This window comes from Coenobita brevimanus, chromosome 106 (assembly GCF_032717465.1).
Source record: "Coenobita brevimanus isolate Jiangsu-jjx chromosome 106, ASM3271746v2, whole genome shotgun sequence".
Lineage (NCBI taxonomy): Eukaryota > Metazoa > Arthropoda > Malacostraca > Decapoda > Coenobitidae > Coenobita > Coenobita brevimanus.
In genome coordinates this window covers 12,643,322-12,659,178 of record NC_137059.1, presented here as the reverse complement: position 1 = coordinate 12,659,178, position 15,857 = coordinate 12,643,322, and the positions used below count along the sequence as shown (strand labels likewise).

Here is a 15,857-nt window from a genome sequence, read left to right as displayed (position 1 = left end):
CAATAATTAGATGGATGTGTAATGCGTCCTTGAATGCAAGGCTTGGAACTTGAATGCAAGGCTTGGAAGGCTAAGTTTATGATTGAAAAGTTGAGAGGAAGGATGGGATTGGAGTGTATTGGTGCTGTGATGTCGAGGGGCAGACTGAGACAGTCTGGGCAAGTTGGGAGGATGGAGGATGACAATTGGGTGCAGAAAGTGAGATGTGTGAAGGTCGGGGGTAGGGATGAGAGAGGGAGACCAAAAAAGACATGGGAAGAAGTCATAGATTGTGACCTCAGGGATAAGGGACTGAATAGGGAGGCTGCAAGAGATCAAGCAGCATGGAGAGTCACCAAGGCTGACATACGCAAGCATGCTAGAGCCTTTATAAACAGTACAATATGATATGATACATGATGAAGAAAAGACTTTTCAGTCAACTCCAGGCATGAAAAATTTGTTGGCCTTCAACTGTTATTTCTCTTCAAACCTAAGTTAACACCATTTCCTACTTACCAAAATGCAGCAAGCTCCTTTCTTCTCACATTAAAGAAGTGCCTCTACCATCAGTCTCTTTAAATAACCTTTCATGAACTGCAGCAGCATTTAGATATTATTATAACAATTGTATTTAGCCTAGGGAAGCCTACAAAGTCCAGAGATCATTGGTTTTTCTGGTAGAATGGCAACACAAGGGAATTTACTTCGGCATAACCCTAGACCATGTCAATTTAGTATTGTTGTTGCAACCCTAGGCTGATACAAGTATGAACCCAGCAAACCACAAACTGACAAACTGCAAACTGATGTTGCCTCCTCCTGCAGTCCACTATCTTCTTTTCAGAGGATAGGGAAGACTTGAGGGATGTGTCCATAACTGGGAAGCAATATTGCCTAACTACAAGTATACTGGTGCCAATACGGGAAAGCGTCCCTCACCAGCACCACCCAGGACAATCTGATCTGCCAATGGAAGTACTTGCAACCCTAGTGATGAATTAACTTCAAGGGAAGCTCCAATATCAGCATAGGTACAGTATTTCTGCTGAAATGGCAAATGTCAAATTCCCACAAATTATGTGTAAGTATAAAGATACCATCAGCTTCTGAAACTAGAGCAATGTTTCTCACCAGCTCAAGGCAACCTAAACTTATGCTATAACATCAAAGGAGGGAACTTTAATAAAACCTATGTAGCTTGAAGAGGACATCTGTTCAGTTATTTGACACTCCAGACCAATGTCATATTCAGTAGACAAAAAAAATGGCTAGGTTAGGCATAATAGGTTAGACTGGATTAAGTTGCATATATTATGCTTGGTATTACAGGTTCAGTTAAGCAGCTTAAGCTGACTATACAAATCAGTCAAACTGCTGAATAGCAGTTAAGGTAGTTTAAAACTTTGATCTTCCAAAATAACCCAGTTGCAAATGAAAGTTGCTTTCATCTCTCTCCTCTGACATCATGGTTACTGTGGTACTATACATTAAATCCAAGTTTTATAGAATTACATATTCAGTCATTAAGAATCAATCAAGAATTACACAGTACACAGTGCAGTGATGATGATAATGGTGGTGCACCCCTACTAACTTTAAGTAAGAAACATCTTATGCCTACGTGGTTTATTAGTCTTTTACACTGTCTATGGACAATACAAGAGTACATAAAAGTACATTTTCCACCAACATTTCCAGCATTTGGGCTATGAGTTTGCATATTCAACACCTCCTCATCACAGAAAGGACGAATTCTGGGCTTAATTTAGACAATGGAAAACTAGTTCTGTACCACAGTGGTGATGACACGGTATTGTCACCAGAAGTTACTGGGTTGATATGACATGATTTCCACACCTGGTGCATTGTTTTTTTTACAAGAGGATATAGTAAAGTATTTTTATGTTAGTGCTTTCACTGTTTCACTATTTTTTATTATCAGTAGATCACACAGACATGTCTAAGGATGAAGCCTGATCATTTAAATGCTTATTGCACCTGTACAAACACATAAATATGAATTTCCCTGTTTTCTGCATCATCTGTACTGTATTGTTGAGTGAAAACGAAGGAAAACTGCAAGGCTTGGTGAATGAGTTAGAAAAGGAATCTTAAGGTGAATGTAGGGAAAAGTAAAGGTATGGTCTTCGAAAGAAATGAAGTCACTGGATGTACAGTACAAAGAGATTGAATGATGAGGAACTGGAAAATGTGAGTACATTTAAGTACTTGGGTAGTGTGACGAGTAACGATGGAAGTTTGGAGGGTGAAGGTCTTGAAAGGGTAAAACAAGGAAGAAAGGTTGCTGGCTCTTTGAAAGCAGTGATAAGAAACATGAAAGTGAGCATGGAAACAAAAAAGTCACTGCATGACAGTACTCTGATGCCAAACCTAATGCATGGAGTGAAGCTTGGACCTTGCTGGATGGACACAATTCATGACTGAGGGCAGTGGAAATGAGTCATTTGAGAGGAGCATGTGGAGTAACGTGGAGAGACATACTGACAAATGAGGAAGTGAAGGAGCATTGTGGTGTGGATGTGGATGTAATAGAAAGTGTTAGGAGAAATACACTGAGGTGGTTAGGCCATGTGGAGAGGATGGAGAGTGACAGGCTAACGAGGATTGTGCATGTGAGTGAAGTAGAAGGGGTCGGAGAGGGAGGGGAAGGCCAAGTATGAGATGGAGGAATGGAGTGGAGAGGTATATGAGATGGGGGGGAGGGTGAGCTGGGTGCAGGGCAGTGAGTTGGCAGAAGCCCGAGCAACATGGAGGCGATTTATTTGTGGCCACCGCTTACGGGATTAACGTGTCTGGCAATATACAGATAGATAGAAATTGTCATATTATCTGGAATATATCAATTTTCACACCTTTTTTTAAAGCTTCATAAGCAGGCTGTGTAATCTACTGCTTCAGTGACGGAGCTTAGTTCATCCTCTGAATTTGCAAAATCTGCAAACACACAGTACATTACATGTATACTTAATTTTTGAGCTCTCCTTTACATAACAGTTCTTCACCAGATCTTACACCACCTCTCTCAAGGTCATAATGGAATACTAACCTGGTGGCAGATGATGCAGCACAGGCGTAAAGGGCATCCTCAGATGCATCTTCCTCTTCAGCATAGCTAAACCAGAGAGTACCTTCCTCATCTACAGTTAGTCGAGGGGAATCCAAGCTCCTTAGTCCACCATCAGATGTCTGTAAGAAGGTAGGCATTAATAACACATATTATAACTTCTAGATATCAGTAAATACATGATGCACTATTTATTAACCCCTTAAACGCGGCCGTGAACAGTCGACCCCCTCCGAGTGGCGGGGTTGTATCGCGGTCTGAGTACCTGTAGGAAAATATTAGCCAAAAATCAGAGATTAACCCTAGAACATTATACTTGGTATGGCAGATAGTACTTACATTCAGCTTTCTCCAGAGACAGGTGTTGAGCCTTTGTGGACTACCCAAGGACTTGTGGAGACTTGCAAAGTTGGGTAACCAAATCTTCACTTTCACACCTCCAGCAACCCGGTTTCCCCTCTACCACAGCCTCATTCTGTCACAGTAAACTTTATACTACAACGTAAAAGTAGCTTGGAATCCGTATTTGTACAATAAGCACTGAAAATAAGGCTAAAATCAACGAAGCGTACGGCCGACATGCACCGTGGCGGCGGTCTTCCTGTCACTCAACAAACATTTCCCTTTTCACAGCTAAAAACATGTATACTACATTATTTTCAATCATATTACTTCCCAAAAGATCACCACGGCGCGCTTTTTATTCTGCCTTACGCCCGCCACTTTATTCTCGTTCCTGTCGGCCGCTTGCACTGACTGGGAAGAGCTAGAACTCGCCATAATGTCACTTTGAAAGCCTGCAGTAAACTGACGCTAAACAGGGGCAAACCGTGAGAAAAAAAGCTAGTGTTACAACTGGGGAAACAAGCGTTTCCTATTAGCATAAACTGCTCGTGAGAGGAGAGCGCAGATTTACAGTTCTGAGTGCTCAGAGCGCTGCCATGTATCACAGCCAGGCTGGCCGGGCCGTGGTGGGGGGGGACGGGGGAAAAATGCGATACTTGGCAACAACTGAGGTCAGTAGTACAAAGGTAAAGTATGCTAGTTGTAGCTAAAGGGTGGTGGTACTGATAGACAATACCAGCTGGAGCCTGCTTGCCCGCGGTTATTCAAAATTTACTAGAATCGCAAATGCAACGATCCGCCGTTATGTCCTTTTTGCTGAGCATCGCAAACGAGATGATCTGCGTTTAAGGGGTTAATGGTATCATCCAATCTCATATTACTCTCTGTAAGGTGCAATAATCAGATTATGCCACTAGCCTGTGTCCCTGAATAATAATGTGACTGGAATATCGCTTGTCACTTCCATGGGATAAAAACTGATGCGTACAGCACATGACCTTTACCCCAGCTGGCACTTCAGGCCATTAATCCACACAGATGATGCACTAAATAAAATATTAATAACCGAACAATAAAGATTCACTGACTGCTAAGGCAACAGCACAATCCACATGTAAATATCAGCAAGTAGACTGTAACACTAACTGAGCAGGGCAGCACTCCCGAGGCTGATGGAAAGCTGGTGATAGGGAGAGCTGGAGCTCCCATTTCACCAGTCCTCAGAACTGGCTTCTCACCATCCCTCTTTGCTAAGCTTTCTCAGTGTTTCAGTAACTCGGGTGGTAGGCCAGCACAATCTCTTTAACATTATCCTCCAACTTTTCACACCAAACTACATGCATATTACACACCACACTTCCTATCACAAAATTTTTCAAAAATCGCATTTCAACACTCAGCTTCAGAGTTCCCAGGGAGAAAGATCATAAATGTCCCCACCATCCATCCCTCTCCTGGTGATGACCAAGCAAGATGCATGGAACCATTGTCCGAAACTCAATCTGTTCACCTCTGCAACATTTGTTACATTTCCTGTAATTATACTCTCTGCTGAACACCACTTTCTTCCTGTACACTAACTTTCTCTTTCTTACTGAAACCCAGCTGTCTGAGGTGACAGATTGCAATGCCTTCATAATATCTTCCTACTTTCTCTATACTCATTTCAAAGCCAAAGGTGGCAGCCGTGTATATGTATGCAACAACATATCTTAGTCTTGTGTTCTTGACCTTGAATTCTCTACACTATGACTTTGGCCATTATGTCATTCTGGCAAAATGTATTTGAGTTGAGTATTTTTCCCCTAATTCTATCACTCACAAAATATACCCTATCTTACTTCTGCCAATTACTCCTTTTTTTGAAACCTCAATTCTAGGTTATTTTGATGTTCACCACCATCATTGGCTCTCCTATCCATTCGCTGACCCACCTGGTGAAGATATCTAGATCTTTTTCCTCCTTAATGACTTAGAGCACATTGTACAGCACCCTACCCGAATCCCTGACTGCCTTGGAGGGTTCCAACATACTTGACCTTTCATCCTTCTGCTTACTCTGTTGATTTTTTCTCCCCACTGAGCAATTCCAATCACAACCTCATCATCTCAGCCTTTTCTATCGCTCCAATAGGGCCTGCAGACCCTTCCAAGAAGCAGCACCTGGGTACTTTGGAGCTACTGACTCAGGAAATGCTTCTTTTTCTTTGATTTTTCATGGAATGATTACTGCTTCTATGACCTAGAGCCATTTGACTGTGCCTTGCTTGTTACAAAGGTTATTCTATCGTGCATGGAAACACATTCCTGTCTCTTATCCTCTGACTAATACCAAAAATTTTTTGCTTAATCATGCTTTTTTTAAGGCTGTCCACAACACAGAGGAGGCCTACAAAAGGTATCAGTGTTAACCTAACCTAGAATCGCATCTCATTTACATTTCTTCCTGGAGCTGTTCTGTCTGTTCTTTACTGTCAAGAATGATTTCATTAGTGCTAAATACTAAGAGCTCTCCAACTCAAACTTTTTATCTCTCTTCTGGAACTTTCCTAAAAACCTTTCTAACTTACTTTATCCTTCTTCCCTCCTCTTTTCTGCTCTGATGACTCTTCAGCAGTTTCTTCTACTGATAAGACCCAGATTTTCTCCCCCAATTCCATCTTACATATTTCCAGAACTATTCTTATACTGCTTCCTCTTGGACTTTCTCGTGACTAATATTAACAGTTTTTCAGATGATGTACTCTCTACCCTCACTGGCTTCACTACGAACATGTGTACAGACCTGATGGGGTCCATTCTGTTGTTCTTAAGAACTATTCTTCTCTGCTTACACCTTGCCTAGGTAAACTTTCTTGCCTTTGCCTGTCAACTTGCACCTTTCCTTCTTGCTGAAAGTTTGCTTTCATTCAGCCTGTCCCTTAGAAGAGTAATCATTCCCAACCCTTTAACTACAAAAGAATCAATATGGAATCGCTATGTGCTTCTCCACCCTAGGGAGTTGTCCCACAAAGTTTCATGACAAAAAAATAGGAATTACATGTTTAAGTATGACCTCAGCACATAACTTTCTCAAGTACAGTGGAAATTTTAAATATTGCCTTTTAACTGTGTAGATGAATAGTGCTTGTACTTAAGATGGCCTGATAACAAATTAACCAGGGACATAGCTTATGAGATTGGACTTTGAAGTAACATTTAGTTGTAGTGATGAGAATTCCCAGTGGCTAGGTAAAATTAGTCCATTCAGAATAACTGGGATGTGATTAGGATTAAGGGTTCTGTTCAGTGGCCTTAGACATTGTAATGGCTGCCATAGCAATTCCAGCAACATATGATTGAGGGACTTTCAGGTGTCGTCTGCTACCTAGCTGGTGAGCCCTATTTCAGTCCAGACCTAGAAAAGTAACATAACTATTGTGACTATTCTATATGTCTGGATAAAATTACAAGAGTTAGCTACACTATAGACCATTAAAGTCACTAAAATACTCGTTGATAAAAAATATCATGCCCATGAATGAATACTTTTGACTGGCTATTATGTATATGCATACATTGAGCTTCCATCCGGCAATCCCTCACACACAGTCATTTCGTTGTGTTACTGATGAGTTCAGTGGAATTGGCTTTCATATCTACATTCGTATCGTCTTTTTGAGTAAGAATAGTGCTTTCTTGAAGCTTGTCATTGCCTCAGTTTTCTGAAATTTAATATTTGCCAAATACCGCCACTTGACATCTGTTTCCATACGCCATAGGCGACCGTTCCCATGGCGGGAATGCGGGATAAAACATAGCTCACTTTTCGCTAGCTCTCGGTGAAGGCGGATGTGTACACGGTTCATTTACTAGACCATTATGGCGATTAACCAAGGTTTTGAAGTCCAATATTTGCATGACTCGTATGATGTACATTGATTTATACAATGAGGATACAAAAAAGACAATTACAAGTTAGCGTAGTGCTGCTACATGAGCGTGTTACTTTCTTCACTATGAGGACGTAAATAATTTTATTCTTTATTCCGACGACTTTGTTCAGCTCAGGAGAGACTGAACTGGATGATACAGCTTCATTAACCCCTTTCAGTATGAGTATTCTATATGATAAATAGTTTGGCAGCAAGAATAAAACTGTATATCATTGGACTGAAAAAGTTAGACTTCTGACATCACTCTCTTTCCGAGGCTCAGAGGCTGATCATTTGGTACACGTTTTATGATTTATTTTACCATCCCTTCCAAAAATTGAAGGAACATACATGATTCTAAATGGCACGGGAGACTTGGTACGACTTCTGTCTATATTACACATGCCACCAGGAAGGCAGTTTGTTCCAGTCTGAATGTGTATTTTCTTGGGAGTATGCACTTACAGGTTAACAGGTAGCTAGGAATAAGAAATGTAGAAACTGTAGCAACTGCAAAATAATTGTGTAGTCACAATGGTAAGAGTTTATGAAAAAAGAAATGGATAAGAAAACACTTTCATCACAGAAAACAATATTCAGCATTTATTAGGTAACAGCATGCAGTGCTGCTCTCGGATGTCTACCTTTCCTTTCCTCCTCCTTTCTTTCCCTACTGTCGTTCTTTACTTCATTCCTTACTCGTCCTTTTGTCTACGGGTGACTACATTCCCTCTTCAATCTTTCCTTTATTCTTTCCTCTTCCTTCTGTCCATGGGTGACTTTACACTGAGTGACAAGCCAAATGGTTTCCTGTACACGTTAGGTAGCAGCACATTAAGAACCTGACCCTTCGCCAACCACATTCGTATACTTCTCCAGCCATGTTTAGCCTTTGTGACTCGTCTGTTTTTGTAAATACTCCCGGTGGCCTTTTCTCAAATCCGGGACTGTCCCTTGGGTGCGCATGCGCGAGTGTATTGGAGAAATGTTACGAGGCAAAATTTACAAACTAATAAATTACAGGTGAGACAATGACTGTCATGTCGAAAATCGATGTTAAAAATGAATAATGATCGGGACTTCATGTATGTATGGGATCAGCTACAATATCCAACAATCAAAATAGCATTTATGCAAAGAGAATTGTGAAGTACTAACATTTAAGAAGCGAGTCTACCATCGTAACTCATGAAATTGCACAAATTAAAAAGATCATTCATATTGGTTATGAGTTTTCTAAGTAGTATTTGATTATTCTCAATGATATATACCATTACTATATATCACAGTTCGACAAGGGAGTAAAAATAATCCACAAATATTACATGCATAGTAACTGGGAAAGAGCTGCCTAGACTGAATTCGGTAGCAGACGACGCGCTGAAAGTTCCCCCGCTCTGCAGATTTCGTTTAATCGGTCATTCATTTCATAAATAAGAGAGATATCGGCAAGGCACTTAAAGTGAGCATACAGAATAGAACTAAAAGTAATGGGTTCAAACTAGAAAAATTCTATTTCAGTAAAGAAATAGGTAGACATTGGTTTGGTAACAGAGTACAGTAGTAGACGAATGGAATAAGTTATAGTAAAGTAGTTGCTGCCTCTTCCACTGAGAGTTTCAACCATAGGCTAGATAAGCATATGAAAAATATGGGATGGGTATAGAAAAAAAAAATCTTATAACCCATACTAATTCATACTTTTTCCTTTTCAGGTTACACTATGATAGTTTCTATTCTCCTTTCACACTTTCCTATAAAATGTCCACGCCAGTTTTTCTATACTGTGTGGTGTTCTTTCTGACTTTTTCCTGCTGGCTTCGGCTGGAGGGCTTTGGAGGGCAGAGGAGAGCCTTCTTCTTTGCTGTTCTTATCTCATTCTAGTAGTTCACCTACTCTTCTAGGAGCTGCCTAGCATGGGCCAACTGGCCTACTGCAGTTATCCTCTATTCTTATGTTGTTATGTACTGCCTAATTACTTTAACATTCTGTCCTTCTACAGTTTATGAATCTACTCTTTAACAGATAAATAAGTAATGCACTTTCCTATCATAACTTTCTCTCTGATCACCAGTATGGGTTCTTTCAGGGATGCTTCACTGGCGATTGTCTCTCCTTCCATTCAGACTCGACATCCTCTTTTGGGGACTTCGGCAAAAGCTTTCCCACTGCATAAGACACCTCAAGGCTTTTGATTGAGTCTGGTACAAATCATTAATTTCTAACCTGTCATCTTACAATTTCTATTCTTTTATCTGTGCTTTCATCTCTAGTTTTCTCTCTGGTCATTCTATAGATACTGCGGTAAACAGCCACCACAAATCCTCTCCCACAGCTTATAATAGTGGCATTCCTCAGGGTTCTGTTCTGTCACCAACTATCTTCCTCCTGTTCATCAATGATGAGCTGTACATCTAACCCTATCCACTCTTAAGCTGATAACTCCACTCTCCATCTTTCCATCCAGATCACACAGTATCCATCACAGTAATTACTTCAACAAAGATGAGATGAGGCAATGGCACACGTGATTTCTGATCTGGCTCATATCTCTGACTGAGGTAAAAGTAACACTGTCGTTTATAATGCATCCAAAGCTCAGTTTCTAAATCTTTCGACCCACCATAATCATCTAGAGGAATATCCAACGGTATTTAACATTCAACTCATTCCTTCATCTATTTATCTATTGCAAGATGCCTCAATCCCGTAAGGGGTGGCCACAAACAAATCGCCTCCATGTGCCCTGTCCCCCGCCATTTCAATGCCCAGCTCCCAGCTCACATCCCCCTCTCTCATATACCTCTCCACTCCATCCTTCCATCTCATCCTTGGCCTCCCCCTCCCACTCCCCTCCTCCACCTCATTCACATACACTCTCCTTGACAGTCTCTCACTCTCAATCCTCTCCACATGGCCAAACCACCTCAGTGTGTTTCTCCTAACGCTTCCTATCACATCCACATTTACACCACAACACTCCTTCACTTCCTCATTTGTCAGTCTGTCTCTCCATGTGACTCCACATGCTCCTCTCAAATAACTCGATTTCCACTGCTCTCACTCTTGACTTGTGTCCTTCCAACAAGGTCCAAGCTTCACTTCCATACGTTAAAGTCGGTATCATAATACTGTCATGTTGTAGCTTTTTCACTTCCATGCTCACTTCCCTGTTTCTTATCACTGCTTTCAAGGAACCAGCAACCTTTCTTTCTTGTTGTACCTTTTCAAGCACTTCACCCTCTAAACTTCCATCCCAACTTATCACACTATCCAAGTACTTACACGCACTCACATTTTCCATTTCCTCATCATCCAGCCTCACTGGACATTCACTGACTTCACTTCTCTCGAAGACCATAACTTCCTCTTCCCTACATTCACTTTTAGATTCCGTTTCTTACACACACTCCCAAACTCATCCACCAAGCCTTGTAGCTCCCCTTCGTCTTCACTTAACAGCACAGTATCATCTGCAAGCAACAGTACAGACAGTTTCCAAACACTGCCCTCTCTCACTAGGGCCGCACCAACATCCACTGCCCTACCTTGTATTTCTTTTATAACCCCATCCATGTACAGATTGAACAACCATGGAGACATGACACATTCTTGTTTCAATCCAACCTTCATATAGAAAAATTCACTCAGTTCACTGTCCACACGCACTGCAGCCTTAGCACCCTCATACATACTATTCACGGCCTTCAGCAACTTCCCATCTACTCGATATATTTTTAATACTTTCCACAGTCCTTGTCTATCCACCCTGTCATGTGCTTTCTCCAAATCCATGAAGGCCACATACAACTTCTTTCCCTTCTCTAGAAACTTTTCCACTAAAGACCTAAGAATGAATATCTGATCCACACAACCTCTCCCTTTCCTAAACCTCCCTGTTCTTCTCCAACTACTTCCTCTGTTTTTTCCTAACTCTATCAGTAAGTATTCTGCCATATATTATTCCTATTACACTAAGAAGACAAATGGCCCTATGATTACCACACACTTTTTTTTCCCTTTTCCTTTGTTCAGGGGAACAATTATACCCGACTTCCAATCCTCCGGGACTCTGCCTTCCTCCCAGGCCAATCTGCACATCTTCCACCTTCATTCTATTACTATCTCTCCCCCATGCTTCAGCATTTCACCACACACTCCATCAAGTCCTGGGGCTTTCCCAATTTTAACTTCCTCCCAGGCCAATCTTCACATCTTCCACATTCATTCTACTACTATCTCTCCCCCATACTTCAGCATTTCACAACACACTCCCTCAAGTCCTGGGGCTTTCCCCATTTTAACTTTCTTCATTGCTTCCACAACTTCCATCCTGAGCCGTTTAGTGGCAGAGTGACGTGTGCGCCAAAAATGGCCGATGGTGAGTTATTCCTATCAATATGTAGGTGGAGCCTTCTAGATCCTCCTTGTATAAAGCTACATACAAAAAGGACCCATAAGGCTGGCTGGCAGATGGGCAAGCATTGCGTGTTTTAGGCCTTGAAAACCCATAGAGGAAGTCTGCTCCCACATGGCAGAAGGACGTATGGGCCACGAGCGGCTAGCCATTGGGAGGCCACGTCTCAGTACTAGCCCCCAGCCTCAGCCAATTCCCCACCAGTGTCCCCCTAAACCTCATGTTGTTGATGGGCTGTTCTGTCCTCTGCCCATTTTGAGTGCTTTGAGTGCTTTTGATTAAAAATTTACACTATAAAAATTAATCAAAAATCTAGAAATTGCATTATTAATATAAAACTTTCACAGTTTATTAATTTTTATATTTATTTTTATTTGGATCACATAATTATAACCCATGTTAATATTTTGTGTATGACCCCTAATGGGGGGGTGTGCATTTGTGTGTTTGGTTTTGGTTTTTGTTTGTTATTTTTTCTAAACAATGGATTCATTAAAATGCATTTTTTGAGAGCATTACATTGATATAAAACAACATTAGTTTTTTTCTTTATACCTTTTATGTACACATTCTTCAAATTTAAGCTTTAATTACTCGAAAGTAATCCCCTGGTGCATACGTCACTCTGCCGCTTGACGCCTCTACTGATTTCTTCCTCTCTTCTCACATCCCTCCTACTCCCAGCCATTCCCCATCATCTCTGAATGTACTAGGGGTTTCTTTCACTCTGGATTTATCATAGGAAGATTATATTACTTCTCTTGCAAAATCTGACTGCATGAGATTAGGTATGCTATGCCAACTCCATGCATTCTTTATTTCTGCACAGCTGCTGACTTTATATAGGGGTTTTATTCACCCCTATGTAGAATGCAACTCTCATGTATGGGAGGGGGTCCCCCCACATACAGCTCTTCTCACCAGGCTAGAATCAAAGGCTTTTTGTCTCATTAACTCTCCTCCCCTAACTCTCCCTTCAACCTCTCTCTCTCTTCACCACACTGTTGCATCTCTGTCTCTGTTCTATTGTTAATTCAGTGGTCACTGCTCTTCTGAATTGTCTGCTTGCATTCCTCCTCCATTACAGTGGCATGTAATACCAATCTGGCTGCAAACTCTCACTTCTTTTCTGTCCAGCTCTCTAATGCAAGAGTTAACTGAGGCTCCCAGCTCTTCATGTATGCAGCAGGTCAGCTCTAGAACTGTCTTCTTCTGTCACTGTTTCCTTCTGTCTATGCCCTCCAGTCTTTTAAATGCAATGTGTCCAGACATCGTGAAATGATTGGATTTTGAATTTGGTCTCTCTCTCTCTCTCTCTCTCTTTCTTTCTAGGGAACAATTAAGGGCTTCCTGCCTTTGATTCATTTTACCATGCATAAAAAAATTTAACATTCTTCCATTACTCACAGAGTCTTAATTATCTTTATCGCTAGTCACCAAGTCACCTTCATAAGGTATGCCAAGGTCACGTTACAATAATTTGAATCCCAGTAGGCTACCCAGTTTAGCAACCCTAAATCAGCATCCTCTACACTCCACAGGGAGGAAAAACTGTCTCTCACCTAAGTTATAAGTGTCACTCATTCTTTCTAAATTAAATCTGAAAGCATTGTGGTAAACCAGTAGCCTAATAATGAGAATCAGGTATTAATTACAGTATCACATACATGGCCACAACCTCATTTTATCACCATCCAACATGCAGGAAGGCAGATTTGATGCAGCAGGGTGTGTCTCTCCACCAAAATATTTTTAAGCTTTCCAAGCTACCATTCCCATTTCCAGTGTAAACAGCAAGACAGTGCATATGTGTCTGTAACACCATCACTTCATAGCACTGTAAACTATTACAATCTGGAGGACAATAAAGTCAATGTTTGGAGTTAGGAAAAAAGAAAAGAGTCATCTGTACTGGGAATTAAACCCCACGTTAAAAATCATAAATACTCAGTCACAAATAATTAATCAGCTCGGACTTTCAATTATTGCTGTTGATATTTTACTCCATTACCAAGAAGCAGAATTTCACCATTAAAGAAAAGCAGTAAACTACATAACAATCGGCTTGCCTATAATGCAGCTAATTCATCAGCAACTTTAACTGTTGCATTACTGGAGATACGGAGTCTATGGCATAAATGGTGTATGGCCAAGACCCTCCCAGTCACCAATGACACTCCCAAACCTGCCCTGACTGACTCAAACTGAGCTTAACCCCTCAACCACAAGGCATCACTTTCGTGACGCTCGGGTGCAATGGATCATACCAAGGGCATCACTTTTGTGATTCTGCGTTATTTTGAATTCTCCCTGGCTTACAAGTGGTGGCTTGTATCATCCATCAGTACTGCCAATGTCCAACACTAGTCAGAACTCCTAATCTCATCTGTACTCACATCCATTGTTGACAATTTAGCCATTTTTCCCGTTCTGGACTCCCCTCCCTACCTCCCCTCCATTACCCTCTCCTCTTTTTGCCCGGCCGCACTGCGCTAAGTAAATCTTCCCCGGAATTATCCACCGATTTCATCCATTGAAATAAGCCCTATGCCCTTTTCTTATACAAAATAATATATACAAAAAAAAATAAGGAACGTGATAGTGCCATACACCTGGAATTGGCTAATTATCACCTGACAACACCTCACGTGCACTCGTTCGCTATTTTCCCCCAGTAATTTCCCCTTGAAACATGCCGTGTAATCTATTCTCGTAATAAAAATATATATTATATATGAACGGAAGGAAGAAGCCTAAGTGATATTTACATTCACCTGGAACTACCTATTTTTTTATGTATTGTTGAGATTTCCTGCCAAGCATTTCATAGCATGTAAATTAGCAGCTGTAACCCTATTTACCTTGTCAACCCTTGCCTGCCCATATACACCGCAGGAATCAGTTCCTTGTCGTCCTCTGAGGTGAAACCATGTCGCACTCGCGCCCCGCCATTTCCGCCGCTTCTGCACCCATTGCAAAGGGCCCTGTGACCTCAACCCCTAGAAAAACTTGTGTGTGAAGCAGTAAAGAACTTAGTGACTCGTCAGTGGAACGTGAGCTTCCAGAATTATCTATGATAATGATGAATAGTGACTTTGATCCTTCAGGTGAATCGTATGATGAGCCTGGGGAGGAAATCGTTACAGAAACTCCTAGTACGAGTGCTTCAGTGTCCCAAGCTATCCCTAGCTCCAAGGGAAAGGAGCCCTTAGTGCAGCAAGGGAAGGAATTTGGGAAGGGAGTGAAAAGGCAGTGAGTTAGCCCCTGAACAATGGCCTCGCGTGACCCAGCCCGCCATGAGTCCCGAGGTGAATCACCTCCCCGCTCCCCCAGCCCCACTTCACTAATTTCTTCCTCATCTTCAGCGGTATTTTCTCCTAAGTCTTCAACATCAGAGTCTCCACCAGCAACTACAGTGAAGGCAGGCCGTAGGAGAAGAGGTAAATCCCTGACTCGTCGGAAAAGTAGAGTTGCAAGTACAGTAAGGGCTGCTAGTGCTACACGGCAACCTAGGGTCAGTCAGAGTGACCTGAAACAGCCCAGTCTGCCTCACAGACACCCTCCACCCTCACCCACCCCACACCGCCATGACAGGGAATCCTGGATGCCTTCGTGTGGATGGAAGGTTCCGATTTCGTCCCTGAACATCTTCATTTTGACGAGAGTTCCTCAGGGATACAGCCTGCCTTCACTCTTGGCGAGGATGCTGAGTGTGTGGACTTCCTTTTGGCCTTCCTCGATGATGAAGTCATGCAGCACTATTGTGATGAGACAAACAGGTACGAATAACAATGTGCTGCAAGTGGTGCAGGTGCAGCGAAGATGCAACAGTGGACCATGCTGGGAGTGCAGGAGCTGTGTGTGTTCTTCGCCCTCATACTTCTCATGCCACACTCAAAGAAGCATGAGTTGGAAGAATACTGGTCCATGGACTGCTTACTACCCTCACCCACCTTCAGTAAGTACATGGCCAGAGATTGCTTCCGGAACATCATGGGAAACCTGTACTTCGCCAACAGCGATGTACCTTCCCAAACCAACCCACTCTGGAAGATCCAGGAGATTCTGAGCAGAATGAAGGATAAGTTTGTGTCATTCTTCCACCCCTTTCAGA

At 41.9% G+C, this 15,857-nt stretch overlaps 1 protein-coding gene across 1 annotated transcript in view; it reads right to left on the bottom strand.

Moving 5' to 3' along the window:
* LOC145416430 (uncharacterized) overlaps positions 1–15,857 on the bottom strand; it is a 657,995-nt gene that overhangs the window by 383,429 nt on the left and 258,709 nt on the right. The window contains exon 7 of the mRNA XM_080285378.1: positions 3,050–3,189. Coding sequence (XP_080141504.1) covers positions 3,050–3,189 — 140 coding nt within the window. The remainder of the gene's footprint in view (positions 1–3,049; positions 3,190–15,857) is intronic.